Raw genomic sequence first — 24,510 nt, forward strand, 5'->3', positions numbered from 1 at the left:
TGCAGAGAAAACAGGAAGTTCCTCCTTCATGGTCAGACGTTCTTCCTGTGTCCTGCTGGAGTCTTGTCCTCCTCCACGCTTCTCTTTCCATGTTCATCCACTAAACACAGGGAAACCTCAGCTGTCTGGCTGTGTGGCTAACGGCCTTCAGCCCAGCTGGGAGCCATGAGGCTCGGAGCTACAGCGCCACCTGCTGGGTTTCTCCTGCATGGAGCCGATTACCTGCTTTTGACTGGAAAATGAGGCAGAGAAAATGTTGTTTCAGGGTAAACGTGGCCGTTTAGAGGAACAACTGCTCTTGTCAGCAGGAAACGCCTTTGTTTGGGTTGACACAAAGTATGAACCCCAGCACTTTTTCAGGACATCTGGACTTTCACTGTGAAAGAAGAACATTGTTGCCATGGTTACAGGATTGATGTCAGATGAATTCCCAGGACGAGTGCATACAGAGTCCTGGTCTGGGAATCCATCCATGACTACACCACACCTGGATCTTAGAAAGCTGCTTCAGCTGCTCCACAGACTTCCTGGTTGTTCTGCGTTACCATTGGTCCGTCATGTGTTTTCTGCAGAGAAGGACTACAGCAGCCTCTGCGAGCGGCAGCCAATCGGACGCCTGCTCTTCCGGCAGTTCTGTGAGACCCGAGCCGAGCTGAAGCGCTGCGTGAAGTTCCTGGACGCCGTGGTAAGAACAGACCGGGTTTCTCTACCGTCATCCTGAAACTGGGTGGGTGGGGTGGAGGGGGTGGAAGGCTGGGGGCTCCACAGGAGTTCTGTAGCACGGGGGTAAAGGGGGGAACCTGAGCCAGGAGGGCTCTGCAGGTCACCACTGAGGGTCTTCAAGTCAGTCAGTGCTTCTACTGGAAGTGGGTCAACTTTACAGCAGATCAACAGTCTTAGAACTCTTTCTTTGGAGCAAGTAACCCCCCCCCCACACACACACACACACACTCCTCATACTGTGTTCATCATCTTCACACCACGGGGGGTATTCCAGGAAGCATGTTTAAACTAGCCTGACTTTAATCCTGAACTCTGGCTGAAATCCTACTGAACTTGCTTACTCTGGGTATGTCGGTTCCAACAGACCGGATATGAGTTAGCGTAATTACGCTCGACTTGGTAACCCTGGGTTAACGCTCGTGCACAGCAGGTACATAAAGACATTCTCAATAGATCGCCGATTTCTGGAGTCACCATGGAAACACGTGGAGAAAAAAAGAGAGCGCTATACTTCAGTGAGACGGAGTCTGAGATTTTAATGACGGCGTATGAAAATTATACGACCATCAATAAAGTAACACGGCTGCATCATCAGCAAAAGAAAGAGTTTCTGCTTGGAGAAAAGAACAGACAAAGTAAACGCACGAGTTTCTATCTCATTTCTATTTTCATTGTGACGCATATATATATATATATATATATATATATATATATATATATATATATATATATATATATATATATATACATGCATAACTTATCCAACTTGAATGAATTACTTCTATTGGTAAAAAGTAATTGAGTTAAATTTATTCAATCTAATTTCTTCCGTCTATAAACTCAATAATTGTTTTTACAACTCAAATTTACATATTTATCTAACTAAATGTAATGTTACTCCAATTCAATTAAATGTTTTTTCATCTTAATTTATTAAAATTCTTGAACTCTCATATTTGTAAGTTAGAGGCTGCAGATATACTCATTTTCATGACAATAAAATGAAAGAAACAAAATGGATTTGCAATATGAAACAATTTGTTATTTACTATTTCTCTGACTTTAACATTACGGTACATCATCCGGCAGTAGGGCTGCTATATAAACTCATCATCTTCTCCCTCCCTCTCACTCATGGTGCAGAGACGTAAGCATAGTAGGACAAAACAACTCGGTAAAACACAGTAAAACAGCTAAACAACTAAACACATTTGGTCAAAAAACCACACTTAAACCCAAATTGTACAGACAGACAAAGGGAATGGTATCCCACAATCCCTCTGTGCCGATCTAACAGCAGCACCAAAGTTACACCTACTTAATTGAATTCATTTGAATGAAAGTAAAATAACTGTCTGATAACTACGTGTTATTTAAAAAAAAAGATTTATCTTAACTGAAGCAAATAATTAAGTTAGATCAAAGTATAAAGTTTATCTTTCCAACATCCATATGTGGTCTTATCACCCTCTCACGGTGGAAAAAGTATTATCTGAGCTGCTTCATCCACTAAATCATCTTTAAATGGACACGCCATGCTGCTTCACCTCTCTGAAAACAAACTAAGCTTCAACTAAACCTGCTCCAGACCAGGTTATGTTCAGAGCATGAGTTGCCATGGCAACTTGACCTACCCTGAAACATACCTCCATTTCTGGAACCGAAAGCTGAGGTTATCCACTTCCTTAGCCTCAAACTTACCGTGGGAGCTAGCAGAACCTGCTTCCTGGAATACCCCCCTGAACAGCACATTAATGAAGGTGTGGCCATTGAATTCACAGGTGACTATCCAATCCTCAGCTTAGGGGGTGTGGCCAAGTTCGTTTGCCCCGCCCAGTTGTCAATGTTTGGTAAGCTGATAGAGAAAACCTTGGGGGGTCGGGGGAAGAAGATGTCACATGTAGACGGATGGTCAGCTGTGTGTGTTTCTGTCATATTTAGGGTTTACTTGCGCTGCCCTCAGTGTTTTGTGTTGTTTTGTTTCCTTTCATAGCTTGTTGTTTTTTCACTTGTTTCTTCTTTTCTTGGTTGTCTTGTTTTCCTGTTTTTTAGGAAAGTGTCATGACGTTTCATACCTGGTATGTTGTGTTTTGTCTTGTTTTAGTTCTTTGTGCGTCTTTCAAACCAAATGTTCATTGTGATGATAGTCGTTGTGTGTGTATTTTGGTGCTCTTTTGTACTGCCTACTTGGAGTGTTTTTCTGGCCAAAGGTGTTTTATTTCTATAAAAACTTTGACAAAGAAAGACACAAAAGTAGAAAAGTTGGTTTTGTTTCTCCCAATGTTGCCTTTTAGTATTTTTGTTCTTTTCAAGACGAGTTTAAAGATAAATATTCAGAAATTGGTGCAAACAGAAACGGCAGTGAAGGTTTGTTTGTTGGTGTGTTTTAGTAATCAAAGTCAAAGCAATAGAAGAGAAGACATGGACGGGCGCAGATTATTCAATAAATATCAAATAATATTGATCCCCATCAGAGTGGCTGGATGGTTCCGTTGGCTGCATGTAAGACTGGCGCCTGGTAAATCAGGGTTTGATTCCTGGGAGAAGCATTGAGCTTCATCCTTGGGCTTAACCATGTAGCCACTAGGGGGCTCAAGTCTGGGACCCTGTGCCGGTCCCCAGCCCAGTTAAAATACAGGGTAAAAATCTCTACCAAACCACCTGTGCAGATCGGTAAAGCTGATTGGTTGTGGCGAACCCTGAAGATGTCATCACATCTTCTGTTAAAAAGTCATCTTTAAAGGAAATGTTTGATCTCAGAATGAGGAAGTCAAACTGTCCCAAAAACAGGATGTTTCCGTGCCATTAACGTCACAGCTGTCCTTTAGGAAAGCTCAGGGGCCTTGTGGTAGAGTGTCTGCCCTGAGACTGGAAGGTCGTGAGTCCAAATCCAGGCTGAGTCATACCAAAGACTCTAAAAGTGGGACCCATTTGGGTTGGACTGGGGGGGGTTCAACCACCAAGTGGTTCCTGAGGGGGGCTGCAGCTCACCACTCCCTCCTGGGGAGGGGCAAATGCACCTGACAGCTAATGGGACTAGGACCAACAAACACTGGGACCCCTAGTGGACAAATTAAGCGACAGCAGCCAAAGAATAAAAGTCTGTTTTACAACCGAAAGTGAACCGTTTGTGTAACTCCTCCTGTGTGTGTGCATGTGTATGTGTGTGTGTGTGTGTGCATGTGTGTGTGTCCAGGCCGACTATGAGGTGACCCCTGACGAAAAGAGGAAGGAGTGCGGTCAGGAGCTCATTGACAGATACTTCAACCCACAGGTATTTGATGATGACATCACAGGCTGAAGCAGGGGGCGGGGCAAATTCTCTGTAAACGTGATTTGAGTTTGCCGCCATCATTCTGGTGGAACAGCAGGAAAAGAGAATGAGGCGATTAAAGGATAGAAACGTCTGCAGACGACAGAAAAAGGAAAAGTTTCACATGAAAAAGAAAGAAAGTGGTTTAGAGTGTAAGATTTATATCTTGAGCAGCTCCACCTTCTTTAGATTCTTTCAGGAATTTTGTAAACCGTAAAGATTTCTCTGTCAGCTTCCAGGTCAGAACAGACGGAGGTTCAATCCCCAAAACAGAAGTAGAGGATGAAGTAAAAGTCACATTGAAAGGACCGGATGACATTGATGGTTTCTCTTTACGACGTCTCTGAACATAAAGCTGTTTCCATACGTCTGGGTTTCAGTCGGAGGATCACGTGTCAGAGGTGGAGGACGCCATGGCGGCGCGGTGCGCAGAGCGGCTGCAGCACGACGCCTGCAAGGAACTCTTCAAGGAGCCCACCAGGTATGAAGAACCCCAGCCCACATGGCAGGGGGTCCATCTGACCCATGAGGTTTCCCCAAAGGAGACGCCATGAAGGAACCTTCAGCCAGGTTCTGCGAAAAAAGTATTTGCACCCCATAGATCCACTGCATGGTATAAATTGAGGAGTCAGTCTACTTACTTTATGTGTTGACGGATCACTGAGCTGCTCAATGAACACAACTGTCAAAGAGTAGAACCTTCAGTAGAACCAGAGGAGAACATTCATCTAAAAGAGGCCAAAAACACGAGGAGGATTCATCCAGGACGTCCAGAGAGACCTGCAGGCCTCACTGGACTCGGGTCCAGTCAGAGTTCAGGATCCAACAGTCCGACCTTTGAACAAACACCATGGAAGACAAGAACACAGAGGATCCACCAACTCCTGGACTGATGTTCTGATGAGACACAAGAGGAACCTTCTGGAAGGAGAACGTCCACAAACCTCTGGACTCTAGCGCTGTTAGAGGTAGACATGGAGGTGGGAGTGTGATGGTGTGGGATTAACTGACCTTTATCAGTGGTTCTGAAGCAGAACAAAGACCCAAACTCTGCATGATGGTTCTGGTACTGACTGAGATTGGGTTTCTGACCTCAGTGACTCCCACCTGAGTGTGTGAAGACGAGACACGGTCAGGCTTTAGGTTGGGGTGTTAATACTTTTTGTCATAGTCCAGATTCTTACAAAATAAGCTCAAAGAGGACGTGAAGGTGCAACGTTACCATTGGTCAGAATAAATCCAGAACCTGCCTGGTCTGAAGAACTTTGCTCTTTGCTGTGTTCCAGATTGATCCATGACTTCCTGAGTGTGGCGCCGTTCGCCGACTACCTCGACAGCATGTTCTTCAACAGGTTCCTGCAGTGGAAGTGGTTGGAGAGGTAACGCTCCGTCCTGCAAATCACAACACGCCCAGATGTCGCCTAAAGCGGCGCCGGGGTGGAGATCGGTTCTGGTAATGTGCAGGAGAGAAATGCTGGAACCACGGACGATCCCGTCCCGGCTGTTTAAAAAGGTTTAAGGAGGGAAATGCAAAGATGAATCAAAACACAAAACTGAAAGTCCAGTTCTGAAGAGGATTTAGAGGTTCTGCAGGAAGATCGGCACCAAAAGATGAGTTGGTTCAAAAAATAACCTTTAATTCAATTCAGTTCAATTTTTTTAAATAGTCTAATATCACAACACAGTTGTCTCACACAAACAACTGGAGAAAAACATTGAAACGGTTGTAAAATATGAGTAACAGCTAGACTCAACTAGACAGACCCTGGACATCCCCGCCCTTAGACCCCCCTTCTTCAAACCGAGGAAACATAAAACTGAAGAAATATGTTGAAGGAGAAAGCTACAACAGTAACCCCGTACGCCCTGCATCAACACCTCTCCAGAGTCCTCACATTATCTTAGGGCGTCTTCACATGGACTTCCTGCGTGGCTTTCACCAGGCAGACGAGAACAGACCCATTGAAATCGTTCTCGTCTTCACACAAACTCAAAGTTCTGATCCGAACTCTGATGTGGTTCTGCATCTCACCCGGGTTCTGTTCTCCAACAGGCAGCCGGTGACGAAGAGAACGTTCCGGCAATACCGAGTTTTAGGAAAAGGAGGCTTTGGAGAGGTGAGGATGCTTGCTTTCCTAAACCAGCTGCTTTCAGGAGCTGCTTTCACAGGACGGAAAATAGAATTGGAATTGGAAAGAGATTGGAAAATGACATCAGCATAGTAGTCATAAACCGTAGTGACTGACGAGTTTTCATGCTAAACGTCTTTATGGTTCATTTCTTCACGTCGAGTTGATGACAGATGCAAACGGCTGACAAAGGAAGAAAAGAGAAAAAGGAGAGAATTTCATTTCTCTCCTGGTTTTATGCGGACAGACTGTAAGAGAGGTGGGTGTGGTTTTACACAGGTGTGGGCGTGGTTTCTCCTTTGGTGCCTCCACTATGAAAGGGTGGGTGGGGTTGGGCTTTCTTTCTCATTGTCTTAACGCGGCTGCTCTCCTCCAGGTGTGTGCCTGTCAGGTACGAGCCACCGGCAAAATGTACGCCTGCAAGAAGCTGGAGAAGAAGAGGATCAAGAAGAGGAAGGGCGAGGCCATGGCACTCAACGAGAAGCAAATCCTGGAGAAAGTCAACAGCAGATTTGTCGTAAGCACCTCTAACCTGAGGGGCATACTGCCCCCACAGGCAGACCCTGGAAATGCGACCACACAGACAACCATAAAACGTTTTTTATCTGCTGCCTGCTGCATTTAGGGACATTTGAATAGCTGGGACTTTCTAACCTGTGGCAGAAAAATTTTAGAAAAAAACAAACTTTTAATGTAAAACGTCCCTTTTGGACTTTAAAAGAACCCAGACTCCATCAGAGGTGTCACCGTCAGAGGCGTCACCGTCAGAGGCGTCACCGTCAGAGGCGTCACCGTCAGGGGCGTCACCGGCAATCGCTTTACCGTCAGAGGTGTCACCCTTCAGAGGCGTCACCGTCAGAGGCGTCACTGTCAGGCGCGTCACCATCAGAAGCGTCACCGTCAGAGGCGTCACCATCAGGCGTGTCACTGTCAGAAGCGTCACCGTCAGAGGCGTCACTGTCAGAGGCGTCACCGTCTGAGGTGTCACCGTCAGAGGCAACACTGTCGGGCGCGTCACCATCAGAAGCGTCACCGTCAGAGGCGTCACCGTCAGGCGTGTCACCGTCAGAAGCGTCACCGTCAGAGGCGTCACCGTCAAGCGCGTCACCGCCAGAAGTGTCATCATCAGGCGCGTCACCATCAGAAGCGTCACCGTCAGAGGGATCAAAGTCAGACGCGTCACCGTGATAGACGTCTCCTTCAGAGGCGTCACCGTCAGAGGCGTCACCGCCAGAGGGGTCATTGTCAGGTGTGTCACGGTCAGAGGCGTCACCGTCAAGCGCGTCACCGTCAGAAGCGTCACCGTCAGAGTTGTCACTGTCAGAGGCGTCACCGCCAGAGGGGTCATTGTCAGGCGCGTCACCGTCAGAAGCGTCACCGTCAGAGGCGTCAAAGTCAGACGCGTCACCGTGATAGACGTCACCTTCAGAGGCGTTACGTCAGAGGCGTCACCTTCAGAGGCGTCACCCTCAGAGGCGTCACCTTCAGAGCCGTCACCGCCAGAAGGGTCATTGTCAGGCTTGTCACCGTCAGAGGCGTCACTGTCAGGCGCGTCACCATCAGAAGCGTCACCGTCAGAAGCGTCACCGTAAGAGCCGTCACCGCCAGAGGGGTCATTGTCAGGCGTGTCACCGTCAGAAGCGTCACCGTCAGAGGTGTCACCATCAGAAGCTTCACCGTCAGAGGCGTCACCGTCAAGTGCGTCACCGTCAGAAGCGTCACCGTCAGAGGCGTGTCACCGTCAGAAGCGTCACCGTCAGAGGCGTGTCACCGTCAGAAGCGTCACCGTCAGAAGCGTCACCGTCAGAGGCGTCACCGTCAGAGGGGTCATTGTCAGGTGTGTCACCGTCAGAGGCGTCACCGTCAGAAGCGTCACCGTCAGAGGTGTCACCGCCAGAGGGGTCATTGTCAGGCGCGTCACCATCAGAAGCGTCACTATCAGAAGCGTCACCGTCAGACGCGTCACCGTGATAGACGTCACCGTCAGAGGCGTCACCCTCAGAAGCCTCACCATCAGCGGCGTCTGAGGCATTGCCAATGTTTCTGGCTGTTAACGAACCGGGCAGCTGGAAGTTTGGAGGACCGATGGTCGTTTCTGCGTCTCCTGTGCCCAGGTGAGTTTAGCGTACGCCTACGAAACGAAGGACGCGCTGTGCTTGGTGCTGACCTTGATGAACGGCGGAGACCTGAAGTTTCACATCTACCACATGGGGGAGGCGGGGTTTGATGAGGGGAGGGCCGTGTTTTACACGGCGGAGATCTGCTGCGGCCTGGAGGACCTACACCGAGAGCGCATCGTGTACAGGTGCAGCACCTTAACCCCGCGCCTTCTCCCTGGGTCCAGGCTCTGCTCTCACTCTGCTCCTCTTCCTCACTCAGAGACCTGAAGCCAGAGAACATCCTGCTGGACGACCACGGTAAGTTCAGACACCCCTTCAGTCATGACCCCCACCTGACCCAGATTTGTTCAGTCCATCATCTAAGAATCTGCTGGAGATTAGAAGGACTTCTCTGGAGATTTGGGATGAATTTGAACCAACCCACATCATTAGCTCTCCACCACCGTGCTTCAGAGTTCTGCATTGCTACTGATCAGCTTCCTTTATTATCCTACGTCACTTTGATCTCTTTGCTCTGGAGGAGCTGGTTTGTTCAGAACCAGCACCACAGACCCGCCCTGGTTCAGAACATTTCTCACATCTAAAACCTGAAGATCCGGACATTTCTTCACCTCATGAGCATTCTTTAAATCACAGAGGAAATCTAAAAAAAATTCAGTAATAGGTTTGAAGCATCAGAGCCCTTCAAAGCTCTGCAGAAACCAAGTTCTGCAGAGGAGGTGAGGTTCCTGCTCTGTAGCAGCAGAGGGCGCTCTAGTCCAGCGTGAGACCGAGTCCCTGGCAGAGGTCAACGTCCGCCTGGATCTGTGAGGAGAAAACGACCACTCAGATGGAGGAGAACACAACCATCTGTTTCCCGAGATCATCAGGGTTGTTGGTTCCTCTGAAAGGAACGTTCTCCGTCATTCAGAAGGAACGTCTGTCTGCAGGACACATCAGGATATCAGACCTGGGGCTGGCGGTCCACGTTCCTGAAGGAGACAGCATCAAAGGCCGTGTGGGAACAGTGGGATACATGGGTAATGTAGTCCTTTAGTGCACTACATTTATTACTACACACACACACACATACACACAGGCAGACACTGGAAGACACACACACACACACAGGCAGACACACACAGGCACACACACACACAGACACTGGAAGACACACACAGACACACACACACACAGACACACACACACACAGACACTCACACTCCACGTTGGTGATGGATCCACACGTGGAACATGGCGTCTCATGTCTCCAGTGATCTGCTGACTTGCGCTTTCTTTTTTCAATGTAAGTTTTAATCTGAAAATAAATCATTTCCTCTTCCTGTGCCCCCCCCCCAGCCCCAGAGGTGGTCCAGAACGAGCGGTACACCTTCAGCCCCGACTGGTGGGCACTGGGCTGCCTGCTGTACGAGATGATCGAAGGCCAGTCGCCGTTCCAGCAGAGGAGGAAGAAGATCAAGAGGGAGGAGGTGGAGCGGCTGGTGAAGGAGGTGGAGGAGGAGTACTCCAGCAAGTTCTCCGAAGACGCCAGGTCCCTCTGTAAGATGGTGGGTGGACACGCCTCCACAGCCAGAGGAGGACGTCTTTCTTCCGTAAAGTTTGGGATGTTTTCTCTAACGTGACCTCGGAACAGCAGACAGGAAGTCCTCCTGGAACTCTGCTGCGCCTCCGCCATCATCTCCTGCTAAAGCACCTTTCTTCAGTAAAAACCTGAAGACTGAGCCCCCCCATGTTTCCTGTCTGACCTCTCAGCTGCTCGCCAAAGATCCCGCGGAGAGGCTGGGCTGTCAGGGAGGCGGGGCCTCGGAGGTCAAAGCCCATCCCATCTTCCACACCATCAACTTCAAGCGCCTGGAGGCCGGCATGCTGGAGGCGCCCTTCATCCCCGACGTAGGTTCCTCATCTGATCCCACTCTCTCAGAAGGTTCCTGCTCCTGATCTCACGACGGAGCTCCGTCCTCAGCGTCTGAGTGACGTCACAACGGCTGACGCCTTAAACCAGCTGCAGGAAGCTAAAGAGCACAGAAAGATGTTAGACGAGTTCCACTCCGATCATCTGTTTTCAAATCGTTCCCAGTCGTCTTTTCATGATGACGAAGCCGAAATCTGAAAATCTGTCATTTTCTTGACATAGTTTCTGCAGAGTGCCAGGAGTTCATTAGAAACTCACCTCTGAGTTGTGGGCGGGGCTGTTGGTGCAGACCAACCCCGCCCTTCTATCATCTGTGTTGCTGGTTGCACGGAGCGGGGAACAGGGAGCTTGTGGCCCCGCCCAGTCTATTTCTACATCACAAATACGATCTTTTTCAGACGGCAGTTTTTCGTCTGCTTTTGATTCACAACCGTCCAAAAATACTCAGAAATGCACTTTTGAGCAGAACCTTCTTAATGACAATCAACAATTTTCATGAAAGGAAGGAATAAATAAATGAAAATAAAATGAATGAATAAAGGTCATCAGAAACACGTTAAATCACCACAAACATCAGTGGGTCTTCAGTGTTTCATGTTCTAAGACCTGAAAGCGTTCAGTCAAAGACCATAAAAGAACAACGGTTAAAGGATTTGGCTTCAGTCATTACTCATTTAAAGGATTTAAACCAGTTTTTCCAAACAGGAAGTGGAATTCATAGGTCTGAATCTGTCAGAGGTGTTCAGAAAGCTGTGCGTGTTTGTTGGCCGGCGTGTTGTCTTCATGTGTTTTGTCTGTAAAGACCACTGATTTTGCGTTTGTGCTGCAGCCTCAGGCCATTTACTGTAAAGACGTCCTGGACATCGAGCAGTTCTCCACCGTCAAAGGGGTGGAGCTAGAGCCGAAGGACGAGTCCTTCTACAGCAAAGTGTCCACGGGCAGCGTCTCCATCCCCTGGCAGGACGAGGTCAGACTCCAGAACCTGGTGGTCAAAATCAATCCAACTTCACTTTGTTTTTGTTTCCCAGAATCCTCCAGGGGTTTGTTTATGATGCAACACTCGACAGTTGAAGTGAAGTTTTTGCAGAATCAATGTGAACCAACAGATTGTGATGCAGTGAAGCTGCTTTACTGCATCACAATCTGTTGGAATCCCATTAATTGCGTAAAAAGTTGAAGATCTGTTAGTAGAGACCTCTCTCACTGCTGATCGCACCAGCTCCATTATTAACGGGTTAACAATCTAAAGCTGTAAATTAGACCCTCATCTGCGTAATAAGAAACCTTCATTTCAACCATGAAAGCAGGATTTCTGAGGAAACTTGTGTTTCTAACAAGTTCTGTGTGGGAACAGAGAGAATCAAACGTCTTCTTTTCCTTTGGGCGTTTTCCCAATCAGCCAATCAGCTTCCTCCATCTAACTGTCCTCTGCATCCTCTAACACAGCTACCTTCCTTCACTGCATCCAGAAACCTATTTGGTCTTCCTCATCGCTCATCACTCTCTTTTTACCTCCTAACAAACACCTCCTTTAAGATGACTCCTCCTCCTCCTGCATTTCCCCTCCCCTCTCCACCATGTTAGACCTACTTGAGCGCTGCTCCTCAGCTTCTGGCCTTGTTACCGTTCCACCTGGTCTCCTGTACACACAGCATGTCTACCTTCCTGCTCTGCATCATGTCCACTAACTTTTAGCTAGCTTTTATACAGCAAGTGAGTATATATGTGTGTGTGTGTGTGTGTGTGTGTGGGGGGGGGGGGTGCTATTGTGCCAGTTTTTAACGACATATATGTTTGTCTTGTCCTTTTGTTTTTAAATGTCATCATGTAAAGCACTTTGAGTACTTTGTGTTGTAAAAGTGCTAAACATATAAACTTTGAACTAGCTACCTTTTCCTGTTCCCACATTCAAAGTCTGTACTCTCAGCACAGGGAGACTTGCTTGGGCCCCTCATGGCTACAGTCAAACTTCTAAAAAGAGTTTCTACATTTCAGACTTTAGTTGATTAACTTAACAAAAAGGTCCGAGCTGTTTTGCTGAAGTGCAGATGGAGTTTTTTGTTTCTCCTGCAGATGATCGAGACGGAGTGTTTCTTTGAGCTGAATGTTTTCCACCAGGACGGCGTCGTTCCCCCCGACCTGGACTGGAGGGGTCAGCCGTCTCCACCCCCTAAACAGGGGCTGCTACAGCGGCTCTTTGGAAGACAGGTGAGTTAGCAGGTGGCAGTTACAGTAGCATCATGATGGCCTTCAGAGGTTTGGTTGGGGGAGGAGCCTTCAGAGGTTTGGTTGGGGGAGGAGCTTTCAGAGGTTTGTTGGGGGAGGAGCCTTTAGAGTTTTGCTTGGGGGAGGAGCTTTGGTTGGGGAAAGCTTTCAGAGTGTTGACCTTCACTAAGAAAACTGGGATATGATGTGCTCTCTTACTCCTCCTGCAGGATTGCTGTGGTAACTGCAGCGACAGCGAGGAGGAGCCCACCCGGCTGTGACAGACTGGCGCTCGCCACCTTTTGTTTACAACTTTTGCACATTTGTATTTTTGGGTCGTTCCATCGCTGGATGTCAGAATGTAAACCTCCAGCGGAACAGCAGTTTTTAAAGTTATTTAAGAATGAAAATAAGGAAATCCTTTTTTATGGTTGGCTTCCGTGTTTCGGGAAGGCCTCGCTCTTTTCTCCCACTCTGGACCAAGCGCCTGCTGTATAAGTGCCTTGCTCGAGGGCACAGTGGCAGGACACCCTCATCAGCCCCTCCACTTGCTGCATTTTTTCCACTCTTTTTGCTGCAACTGTTTTTCAGTTTTTAGCCAGTTTTTGTGAATTTTTGATATAATGGTTTTCTGGAGACAATCCATCTGTTCAGCCTCGGAGTTCTGGAGTTTTCCTGATCAGATCTGGGCTGAACCGTTGTGCCTTTTCTATGTATCTAAGTGGAGCCACCCAGTAGCGGTCTACAGAGACCACTCAGGCTTTAACAGAACCAGAACCAAAACTAAACATGTGTAAAAGGTGAAATCTGGGGTCAGATTCAGGTGCAGAGACTCCAGATTCTTGTTCTGGTCTCACTCCTCATCCAAAGACGCTTCATCAAAGCTCGGATCACCAGGAACCAGATTAGCCGAGTCTGAAGCTGCTCATGGGGACGACGGACGCCAGTCCCGAAATAAATCTGTGACGTGGACCCAGCGCGGTCCGACGTCGTTCCTGAGTCACTAACTCCTCCTCACCTGTTTATGTTTAAGGGCAGGGATCAGAACCTATGCAATGATGAGGAAACACGAGTCTCAAACATACCTGGGTTCCAGGCAGGTGAGCCGAGCGTCTCCAGTCAGGATGGAGAGGACCTCTTCCACGTGAGCTGTTGAGAATGATTCCAATGAGACACGTTTATGGAAAGGTCTGGATTGTAACCACTTTGGAATTGTAGAAAATGTTCTTCTTTTCTCCTAAATGAGTTAAATGTTTGTCTGCTAAACTCCCTAAAAATTGGTTGTTTGTTGGAGTCAGAAATAAACGGAACTGATTCAGAACGACGTCTGTCAAGATGGTGGTTTATTTTTCATGAAGTCAGTCTGATGTGAGGTCTTTCCTCCAAGCAGATTTCAAGATCTGCAAATTAAAAACCAGATAGGCGTAAAAAGTAAAACTGTGGGATTACAGAAGGAGAGAAAAAGAGAAACATCTTTGACTTTTCTTTGAATGTGGCTCCGCCCACTAGTGGGTGGAGGTCTTGTGTTACCATGGCAACACAACACTGAAAAATTGTCATTCATACAAAACTGGCAAAACACATCAGAACCAAAGAAGATTGGAAGTCCAGATGTCATGACCCAACTTCAAGACATCAGAACCAAGAGCACTGACTTGTGGTGTTCCTCAGGGTCCCGTTCTAGGTCCCCCTTGTAGCTTGTGGACAGTTTAGTCGTGTCTCTCGTAGATGATTCCCAGCTTGAATGATAATTTAACAAAATAGATGTGAAGGCAGAAATCTGTCTTTGGGACTTTCTGTCTGAGATTTGAAGCGATAAAAACGTCTTTACTTTCAATTCACCTTTGAAAAACAAAACTATGTTTATTTCACTATTAGCTAAATTCCAAAAAACAATTTGTGACTAACTTTCTGTTCTTTCATCTGAACAATCTTGACCAGATTTATGTTTGTGGCCTTCAGCTGTTTGATTGGTTGTTCTTTTATTGGTGCAGAACCTTCAGCAGAAGGTCCACATCTCTGCAGAACGTCTGACCTCTGAGATTCAGATCCAAAGTCTGAGAGTTTTTCAAAACAGACACTTGATTTGGCCCTCATGTTCTTTCTTCTATCCCAAATACAGTGTTGACTTTCATGAAAACATCCATCCATCCATCCATCCATCCATCCATCCATCCATCCATTCATCCATCCATCCATCCATCCATCCATCCATCCATCCATCCATCCATCCATCCATCCATCCATCCATCATCCATCCATCCATCCATCCATCCATCCATCCATCCATCCATCCATCCATCCATCCATCTTCTGAACCAGCTGCATCCCTTTTGGGGTTATAGGGTTGCTGGAGCCTATCCTAGATATTGGGTGAGGGCGGGGTTCACCTGGAACAGGTCACCAGTCTGTTGCAGGGACACACATTCACCCCGTAGGTCAGTTTTAGTCATCATTGAACTTATGATTCGTGTTTCTGGAGTGTGGGGGGAAATGCACCCATGAACCAGGAGAACACGCAAACTGCACAGAAAGAACCCAGCTGGGGTTCGAACCATTGCCTCCTCACTGTGAGGCGGGAGTGTTAACCACTCTACACCACTCTTCACCCCCCCAACTGGAAAACAATGTTGGGGAAAACTGTCAAATTCAAGTGCACTGCTATGCTGATGACATCACCAAAGATGTCCTGAAGAAGCAAAGCCTGTCACACATTTGAAGGTACAGCAGAAAACCCCTTTGGATCCCGAATGGAAGCTGCTCCGTGATGGAGCTGAGCGCGAAACTGAAGCTGCTCGTTTGAATGGGGTTCTTTGGAAGTCAAATGAGCTGCAGGTAGACGGGTCACCTGAGCCGGAACCACAGAGCCTCCACCTCTGCAGACAGACAGTCAGCAGCTTCTTCTGTTCAGCCACAACTGCACGTCTGCAGACGCCCAAAAAGGAAGAGGTGTGATGTGTGCGTCCACAGGCTGGAATCTGCCCGACAACCACATCATTCTAGTCTCTTTAAGCCGATGAAGGTCGTCTGCAGCTATCATACTCACCTCTGCACCTCTGTTCTATTCTATTCTATTCTGCTCTGTTCTATTCTGCTCACTGTAGATGTTAGGTAAAGCCAAACATTTAAGTGAGGACTTCCTTTATATTTTCCTTGTTTGTTTTGTTCTTTTTTTTCTATTTTTAGTTTCTAAGCTTTTGAATTTAAATGTTTAACATCAAAACTAGAACGTTTCAGGATTAATGTTTAGATAAAGTTTTTCTTTGAACTATGTGCCACGGTGTGTGTGTGACGTCACAGTCGGGCATCAACAGGTGAGCGAGCTGCAGTTCAGAGGTTGCGCCGGCAGGGGTCGCTGCTCCTGCCTGAACATCTCAGTAACTCTCCTGTTTTCAACGCGCCTCAAAGAAAACACGCCTCTCTGTGCGTGAGCGCGTGCCCGTACAAGAGCCCACCAGACACGCGGACGGACGCGCAGCGCGTCACGACGCGCTCCTTCTGCTGAATGAGGAGGAGTGAAGGAGGAGGAGGAGTCAGGTGGTCAAGGTGAAGCTGCTTCTTAAGCTGCGCGCGCAGAAGGAAGCGGCGCGCGCGGACAGCTCTGCGGGTTCGGATGGTGAGAAGCTGGACTTGGTTCAGGTGAACAGCAGAGGAGCCACAGGTGAGATGTCACTGGTGCGCGCGTGAATATTGCAGGAGGCAGCCCCCCCGCAGCAGCTGAGCAGAGCGGGACGCTGTGAGCGCGTGCGTCCATGAAAGCCCGCGCAGGTTCGCCGGGCTGACATGGTAGACAGGTGGTCAGAGGAGGTTGAAGGCGCGTGCGTGAGGGATCGTTTCCTAGTTCTCTTCTGTTGTGGGCGTGGTTCAGAACCATCCCTACAGACGAACATTTACAGAACTTTCTGTGGTCAGCGGATTGTGACCCGGCCGGTTCTGGTAAAGTTCTGGATCTGGACTCCTGCAGCTTCATGATGGACGTGCGGGAGGATTCTGTCTGGTAGATGAAGATGACCTGAAGGGGGGAGGCCCCGCCTTTTCCAGCTGCATTCCAGAAACCGCCTCTGGAACTCTTCCAGGTTAAAGCTGGTGGGGGCGGGGCCTATCCACCTTTTCGAGCAGACTTTAGCTTTGAAGTAGGTGATCCTGGATGGGTTCAACACCTGTCCATCATTCCAGGAGGTTCTAGGAATGATGCTGACGGGCAAAGAGCGCCTCCTAGAGGCCAAACACAGAGATGTCTGTCATCGCAGAAGATTGAGAACCAGAGACAGCTGTGGGAAAAACGTCATCATGTTATGGTGAGTGGAAGGACCCAAAGCAGAGTCTGAGGCGGAGGGCAGGTTACCCGTTTATGCCTCGTCAAACGAGAACAAAATCAGACCAGAAGCTGAATCACAGACCGACAGTTACAAGGAGCTTAAGAGGAATCATCTGGCAGAGAGAAGAGAAAGGCCTTTGAAGACAGTGATGACATGAGGATCAGGTGTGCAAGAGAGGCACCAAGGAAAAGGTTAGCCACGCCCCCGTGCTCCACACTGGTCACTACACATCAACCATTTATGGACTACAACAAACATCCAACGTTCTGGAACGTTCTTGACTTCTCTTCGTTGTTAGTTTCGTCAGACGGTCCGGTCTCGATGCTTTAACAGGTTTTTTGCTTTTAAATCTATAATATAATAAATCTATTCGTTTATGCAGTCAGGCTGTTCTACAGTGGAGAACTTAAAAGAAGCCCCCTAGTGGTTACCTGGTGAGTTGACCTGGTTCCAGGTAATTCTTTTCCAAACAGGCTTCAGTCTGGAAGTTTAATGTTAGTTTCTGGAAGACGTCTTTTTTAAATAAATCCTCCAAACTTTTTTCTACGTTTCCGGACCAGGCGCCCAGCGTCTTCCCCCAAAACCTCCAGAACTCTTTGGAACGTTTTACACAGAACCCTATTTTTTGAGACTCTCCCAACAGCCAAACGAGGCTTCAATGTTGTGAAAACTTTATTGTTTCTTCCAGCTTAAGAAAGTCAGAGTAACAGGAAGAAAAAGAACAACAGATGATTCCAGGAAAAGCAGAAACGCTGACCTTCAGGGATCCTGATGGAAGTTTCTTCAATTCAGTTTTATTTACATAGCCTAATATTAGCCTAATGTTTACAACAACAGTCGTCTCAACGGGCTTCATGCCGGTGATTGTGTAATAAACATAAATCATAAAGAACATGAAGTCATAGAGTTCAATAGGTAATGGCTAAACTAAGCAGACTGAACTAAACGGGGCATCCCTGGCCTCAGACCCTCCTCGATACGGGAGAATAGAATAGAATAGAACAGATCTGAAGCTGTCGGAGGAAACACCGCCCCCTGCAGGTCAGTAGGATCTTCACAAGCTTCCATTTGTTTTGAGGATTTACTTTTTCTTGATCTTGTTGAGAAGAAGCAGAAACTTTGTTAACCAGCTCAGTGGCCTAGTGCTATAGTGTCTACCCTGTGACTGGAAGTCATGAGTTTGAATCCAGGCCGAGTCATACCAAAGACTCTAAAAATGGGGACCCAGTGCCTCCCTGCTGGGGGGACACTTAGAGGTTGGATTGGGGGGGTGAACCACCAAATGGTTCCTGAGCGCGGCTCCCCGCTCCCCCAGGGGAGGGGTCAAATGCAGAGAACAAACATCTAGATGTTGACAGATAATGGGAGTTTAAACCTTGTGCTATCCTATGGGGTCCAGATGACCCCCCCCCTTCCATTGAGGTGTTCTCCCTACCATGACAAAGGTGGATAAAGGTGGAAAGATTTCATGTAATCCATGGACACCAGTGAAGATCACAAATCATTGAAGAAAAAAGGTTCAGAGCACTGTCTAGTGGGTCTAGATGACCCGTGCCTAGGATAGCACAAGGGTTAACCTGGAACCCTGGAGGCAGTTGTTGTGTTATGTGATCTCACATCTGAGTCCTCATTGCTGCTGTTTCTTTGCAGATCCACAGGACGTCCAGGAGCTCCGCTGGGATCTGAGCGGCAGGAATTCAGGGTCCAGACGGTCAGGACGGCCCCCCAGCTCTGAAGGGGGCGGAGACCTCTCCTCCTCTGGTCCTTCATCCTGTCAACGCTTCCTCTTCCCTTTTGTGACTCCAACTCTCAGGACGTTTTTCCTCCTTCAGACGCAGGAAAAGATTCCCCATCAGCGAGTTTGTTTGGGACTGAAGCTCGCAGAACTCGGCTTTACCTGCAGGATCTGGTTCGGGTTGGGGAACTTGGATTCATTTGGATCTTTTTCCTGACGCGTCATTTTCCTCCTCTGGAAAGATTTTGATCTGAGATTCATAACTTCTGCTCCAGTTTGGATTCTGTAAAACCCAAAGACAGTAAAACATTAGAGTTCTGCTGGATTTGGGCCGGTTAGGTCCAGGTTCTGACCTGGAATGTGGTGTCCCTGAAGGACCCGGCTCCTCCTGGTTTAGGTTTTAGCTCTTCCTCTGAAACAGGAGATGTGCTGCGGTTTCTGTGAACTCCACACGGTTAAAGGTTCTGCCGTTTGAAGGAAGCTGGTCCCGTCATCGCCATGGTGATGTCTCACGGCACCTACACCTTCCTGGCCTGTTTCGCCGGCTTCTGGTTGGTGTGGGCCGCCATCGTCATGCTCTGCTGCTTCTGCAGCTTCCTGCAGCGCCGGCTGAAGCGGCGCCGCGAGGAGCGGTTGCGAGAGCAGTGTCCGCGGCCGGCCGGGGCCGATCCGCTCAGCTGTGGCCCCGCCGGGTTCCCGCCCGCCCCTCATCCCACCTCCAGAGCCTCATGGGTCTCCATGCTGGGTAATTCAGCAGCAGTCACTCAGACACATGACAGGAAAAACACGATCCAGGGTTGAACAGCTGACTGAAAACAGCTGACGACGACAACAAACTCATCAACATTCAGGAAATGTCAGCTGGTTCTTTTATTTTGAAAGTTTAGCTCTGAAGAACATAGAAAACGGTTGGAGTTCCATTTTTGATCTGGTTAGAAATGGAGGTTCTAACCTGTGACTTCACTGCCACTTCAGCCAGTGGATCAGACGCTCACCAGAAAAGTTTCCAAACATCTGATCACATGATCAGTTTATCAGGAACAGCTGCTGTTTTGATCGTAAAGTTTGCCTCCAGGAACCTGACGGTTCTGAGCAAAGTCTGGTTTTTTCCCGGTCCTGGTCTGACAGTTTGTCACGTCAGTATGTTTGGGTTTTTTCACGGTTCCACGTGGACTGAGCGAGGGATCTCTGTGCAGGGGCGTGTCTAACCACGAGGGATGACCGCTCAGTCCATTCTGTTTGTCGTTGGTTTCCACTGAAACTTCCTGTTCCATGAACGTCCGTCATAAAGAACTCAGATAAGATCCGTTTGGAAGCAAAAGGAGTGGATCTGAATATTTAGAGCCATGGAGTCAGTGAGCGCTAACAGGAAACAAAGCTTTAAACTAGCTTTCCTTCAGCCGCATTAGAACTTTAAACATCATTTCTTCTTTTGAGTTTTTCAAAATAAAAGCAGATCTAATAGCAGTAAATGCTACCAATTATCCTCTGATCACATTAATAACTTTTCCATGACTCCTCTTTGAGGTCAGCCTTTAATTACTGCTGCAGAAACATAAAGACATGAAGAAAACCACAGAAACACAGCAGAGGATGACATCACACCACCAGCATCCAGGTGGTTAAAAAGAAAGACATGGAACGTCGGCGTTTTGTCAAGTTTCCCACCTCCCTGCCTGCTGGGCATTGCTGCCTGTGGTAACAGCCAGCGCCCCGGCGTGGGCAGCAGATTGGACCGGTCCAGAACCAACATGTGCCTGAATGCAGTTCGGGTGACCAGATCTGAACGATGAGAGGTTTTAGTGTGGGATGAGGTCAGCGGTTGTTTTTTGGAGGATTGTCTCTCAATGCGTTCTCACCGGTTTGATTCACGGATAACAGAAGCCTCAGAAATCATTTGAATAACATTCTGACAGAAGCAGAGGCCAACTTTAGTGCAACGTGACACAGAAAGACACGGTAAATCAGTGGAAAGATTTGAAAAGATGAAGCAGGAACATCGTTTCAGATGGACTCAGCAGGCAGAATCTCTCCTCCATCCAAAGCTTGGAGACTAAAAGAGATGATCCTGGAAATGAGAGCCGTTAGATCCGCTGGAGGTCAGTTTGGTCCAGATCTGTCATGTGAACCAAACGGTTTTTCTGGAGGGCAGAGCTCTGCTGTGACCCACATGGATGTGTGTGTATGAAGATGAAGATAACTGGGCCTTCCTTACGTTAGCGAGGTATGTCTTCTCATGAGAGGTTGCTTGATGTTGCTGGACTGTACCAAATATCCCTCCATCCATCTTCCTCCTCTTATCCGGGGGGCGGGGGCAGCAGTCTAAGCAGAGATGCAGACTTCCTTCTCCTCGGCCGCGTCCTCCAGCTGAGTGTGCCGTTGGTACCCAATCCCAGCAGCAGGTTTTCTCTGCTGTTGCTGCAGAACAGAAACAGTCAGGTCCTGCAGGTACCTGTGAGGAGCAGTGGGGGTCTGATGGACTGGGGCCACATTAGCATCCACAAATACCCCTGTCTCCACGGCAACAATCCAGCAAACAGCAAAAACACAACTCCAGAGGGTTGGATGCAATTTCTGAAATAATGTATAAACGTCTCATTCTTCAGGTACGCTAACATTCCCGGGAAAAGGTTCCAGCTGTTGTCACGCTCCCTGCAGATCTCCTAGCGACGCTTGTTTCCTCTGAGGTTCAGTTCTTGTTGTTTGTATGGACTTTCTGCCGGTGGTTTCTATGAACTTCCTTTAAGAGAAATCCTGAGTTGAACGTCCTTGTAGTGTTTTTCTGATGATGGAGGACAAAGATAAAGAGAATTGAGCTCAAAGCTGCATTTCTAAGAATTTCTTTGTTCAAATCGTTGTGAATCAGAAGCAGAATTAAAAATGCAGTTGGAAAAAGCTTGTAGGTGTTACATAGAAACTACAATGGGCGGGGCCACAGTCTCTCTGCTCCGCCCCTTTCTGATGCAGACCAACAGATCCATGAACGTCTGTTTTCTGGTCTGAGCTGGAATCTGATCAGATGCTGCTGCTGTTTTGTTGCACCGCTAATATTTGGTTGGGGGCTGTAAGCTAGCAGGATAGATGATGGGTAATGAGTGCAGGCTTACTTTGCACCAACAGGACCCCCACAATTCCTGCCGCTCTGCAGAAACTATGTCCTAAAAAACGACACAGCTTTGCGGATTTTGTCTAAAAACTGCATCATCATTAAGAGACAACTGGGAAGGCTTTGAACAGCGATCAGACGATGACCGGAGGGGGACTCTAACGTTATTCAGAATCTCCTGCAGACGTTGAATTACAGCAAATGTCCACTCTTCCTCTGCCTGGGACGTCCATCGTCATCATCCTCTGTCCACCTTCACTCTGATTCTGCTTCAGTGAGGGCATTTATTCACAGGGGGTCGATTGTTGGATCAACAGTATTCAGTTTGCAGAGCGGAGGCCGAGTGAGCCTGAACTGTGTGGCTCTCACAGTGAGAGAGCGAGCAGACGCTCTCTGGTCGTCCCTGCAGCCCAGCAGGCAGCGAATCACTTTAGTGTTCAGGTTGTCACCTCGACCAGAGCATGTGCAGCTCTGTAAAGCTCCGCTCCGGTCGTCCTCTGATGTGTAAAAACCACAATGACGTTTTTAGACTAAATCTTAAAACCGGTGTCGTTTTCTAGGAATTCGTTAGGAATTCACCTCTGGGTTGTAGGCGGGACTGTTGGCAGGGAGTAAGCCTGCACTCATTTCCCATCATCTATCTGTTAACACTCTTTCTCCTGCTAGCTTACAGCCCCTCACCCCCAACCTAACATTAGCGGTGCAACAAAAACAGCAGCAGTATCAGATCCATCCGTCCGTCCAGTTCTGATCCAGATTCCAGCTCAGACCAGGAAAACAAAGACGTTCATGGATCTGTTGGTCTGCAGGTGGATGATCAGAAAAGGGGCGGAACATGGAGCCTGTGGCCCCGCCCAGTGTACTTTCTACGTCAAAAATACGATCTTTTTCAGACAGCATATAGTATTGAAGCTAAAGTCAAGTATCATCAGCATATAAAGTTCTTTACTTCACTCCTGTCTGAGTGGGACTTTGAGCAGTCAGGGGTTCCACCGGTTCTTCAGAAGGGAAGCAGACAAACCACAGAAATGTACTGCAAAGATCCAGAAACCGGATGAACTAAGGCGACAGGAAAGTCTGTCCAGCATAAATGATGCTTTTCAGCCCAACGGTGAACAGGATTCTGGATCTTAAGACAGACGTGCGACTGAATCTGTGACTGAGCGTTTTTCCACGTCTGTTTGTGACCTTCACTCTTCTCCCTCCATCAGACACAGATGTTGTCGGCAAGCCACCATGTTACGAGGAGGCGGTCCTGATGGAAGACCCTCCCCCTCCGTACAGCGAGGTGCTATCTGACCCACGAGGGGGGACCTACCTGAAGCCGGCTCCGCCTCGTGTCACGGCGCCGCCCTTGAGGGAAAACCGGGACTCGGCTGAGGCGTTCACGCCATCGGCCTGCAAACACTCTGCTGGGGGGGGGGTTCCGGACCGGGGGTACTTCTCCCTCAACCGCCTGCCCTCCTCGCAGCGCTGGGACTCCCTGGGTCACCTCCTGTCCAACATGGACCTGAACCACAACAACCTCACCCCACCCAGAGCCCGGTCTGTTCAGGCAGCCACCGCCATGGCAACCATGCCTCGCAGAGAGCCCAGGACTTATAAGGGTCAGGGGCCCCCGGGGGGGCCAGCAGAGCCTCAGGGGGTCCACACACTGAGGGGCTTGGAGCCTGGCTGCGGCATGCCGACAGCCTTCCCTTTACTAGGCCGGAGCACGGCGGTCTGAACCCGGAGGTCCACAGACCACAGAGACGCAGCACTTCCTCCTGGGGGTCCGGGATAGCAGCAGGAGGTCAACCCCCCAGCAGCTCGGTAAGGACTGCCTGTGGGGGAGGGTTGCTCTAACACCTCCGCTGGTGAGTCTGAAGCATCTGAGCAGAGGAGGAAGAGCGTTACCGAGGTGAAGACGAACGGCGAGCTGAGCCACGTCTTTATTTTAATGCCCCCCCCCGCAGCAGCCCATTGTGGCAGCCCGCCGTTGCCATGGCTGCAGAGAACTATTTGCCTTCCTCGCCACCTTCATCTGTTTTTTTAGCTGGCAGCATCCACTGCTGGGGAGGCACACTTTGACCCAGGTGGGGGAGCTGTCACGGTAACTTCCTCTCAGACTGGCGTGCAGAAGAGATGAAGGACGGCGAGCATTATCCCGTCACTAAGAGCAACTTTTATGGTCAAACTCAGCTTCTGCATTCATGACAATCTTTTACTGTCCGTGTTTGAACCAGCATCCCGCCGGGGGGGGGGGGGGGGTCTAAACCAGAAACAGACAGGAGGACAGGCGTGAGGATGAGGATGGGAGGAAGCAGACCAAACTGCTGTCATCAGGCAGGTTTCCTCTCAGGTTGATTTTTACTCAACGTCCTCTGATGGAAGTCGTGGTTTGGAGTTTTTGACATGTCTGTGTGGTTTTGTCTCATGGAGGAGAGCAAATGTAATAAAATTATTTCATTTTTTCTCCTGTAAATCACTGTCAGTCAAACTGTCTCTGAGTTCACCTCCACAGCAAACCCAGCCGGGCGTCTGTTGCTGACCTTCAGCAACAGACTTACATCTAATTGTTGTTCGTTTCATTTGCCCTTCTTACCCATGTAGCTCTCATAATGTAGTATCGTAAAAAATGATTAAAAACAATATCTGTAAAAAATATTCATATGAATAAAAATACATGTTTTTATGCCTAAATAAAAGTAACTATATACCTGAAGACAGTTAGATCCTAGAAATGTGGGACTCAAACCCCAATAACTCCCAGGAAAACCGTCACCAGCCTTCTGACATCCACTGCACCACCTGCACGTACTGGGAAATCTATCTTTGTGTCATAACAAGGACAAGTCCCACATGTGGCTGAACATCAGAAGGATTTGATCATTTGAGGATTTTCAACCATTTAACCCTTGTGCTTAGATGACCCCCCCCCTTCCATTGAGGTGTTCTCCCTACCATGA

The 24,510-nt window shown here is 48.4% G+C and overlaps 2 protein-coding genes across 2 annotated transcripts in view; both read left to right on the forward strand.

Moving 5' to 3' along the window:
- The window catches only part of grk6 (G protein-coupled receptor kinase 6), a 35,007-nt gene extending 21,284 nt beyond the window's left edge, over positions 1-13,723 (forward strand). Inside the window, exons 3-16 of the mRNA XM_004086616.5 lie at positions 573-685; positions 3,920-3,997; positions 4,417-4,517; positions 5,323-5,415; positions 6,090-6,153; positions 6,542-6,682; positions 8,280-8,470; positions 8,545-8,582; positions 9,215-9,304; positions 9,624-9,832; positions 10,038-10,175; positions 11,027-11,164; positions 12,271-12,405; positions 12,633-13,723. Of these exons, the coding sequence (XP_004086664.1) occupies positions 573-685; positions 3,920-3,997; positions 4,417-4,517; positions 5,323-5,415; positions 6,090-6,153; positions 6,542-6,682; positions 8,280-8,470; positions 8,545-8,582; positions 9,215-9,304; positions 9,624-9,832; positions 10,038-10,175; positions 11,027-11,164; positions 12,271-12,405; positions 12,633-12,683 (1,580 nt within the window). The 3' untranslated portion in view covers positions 12,684-13,723. The remainder of the gene's footprint in view (positions 1-572; positions 686-3,919; positions 3,998-4,416; positions 4,518-5,322; positions 5,416-6,089; positions 6,154-6,541; positions 6,683-8,279; positions 8,471-8,544; positions 8,583-9,214; positions 9,305-9,623; positions 9,833-10,037; positions 10,176-11,026; positions 11,165-12,270; positions 12,406-12,632) is intronic.
- A 2,198-nt stretch (positions 13,724-15,921) lies between these two features.
- prr7 (proline rich 7 (synaptic)) lies at positions 15,922-24,104 on the forward strand. Its single transcript, XM_004086619.5, has 3 exons — positions 15,922-16,063; positions 18,372-19,201; positions 22,774-24,104. The coding sequence occupies exons 2-3, from the start codon at positions 18,955-18,957 to the stop codon at positions 23,286-23,288; spliced, it is 762 nt and encodes a 253-aa protein (XP_004086667.1). The 5' UTR covers positions 15,922-16,063; positions 18,372-18,954; the 3' UTR covers positions 23,289-24,104.
- Positions 24,105-24,510: the final 406 nt, after the last annotated feature.

This window comes from Oryzias latipes, chromosome 14 (genome assembly GCF_053564925.1).
Source record: "Oryzias latipes strain Hd-rR chromosome 14, Olatipes_Hd-rR_3.1".
NCBI classification, from domain to species: Eukaryota; Metazoa; Chordata; class Actinopteri; order Beloniformes; family Adrianichthyidae; genus Oryzias; species Oryzias latipes.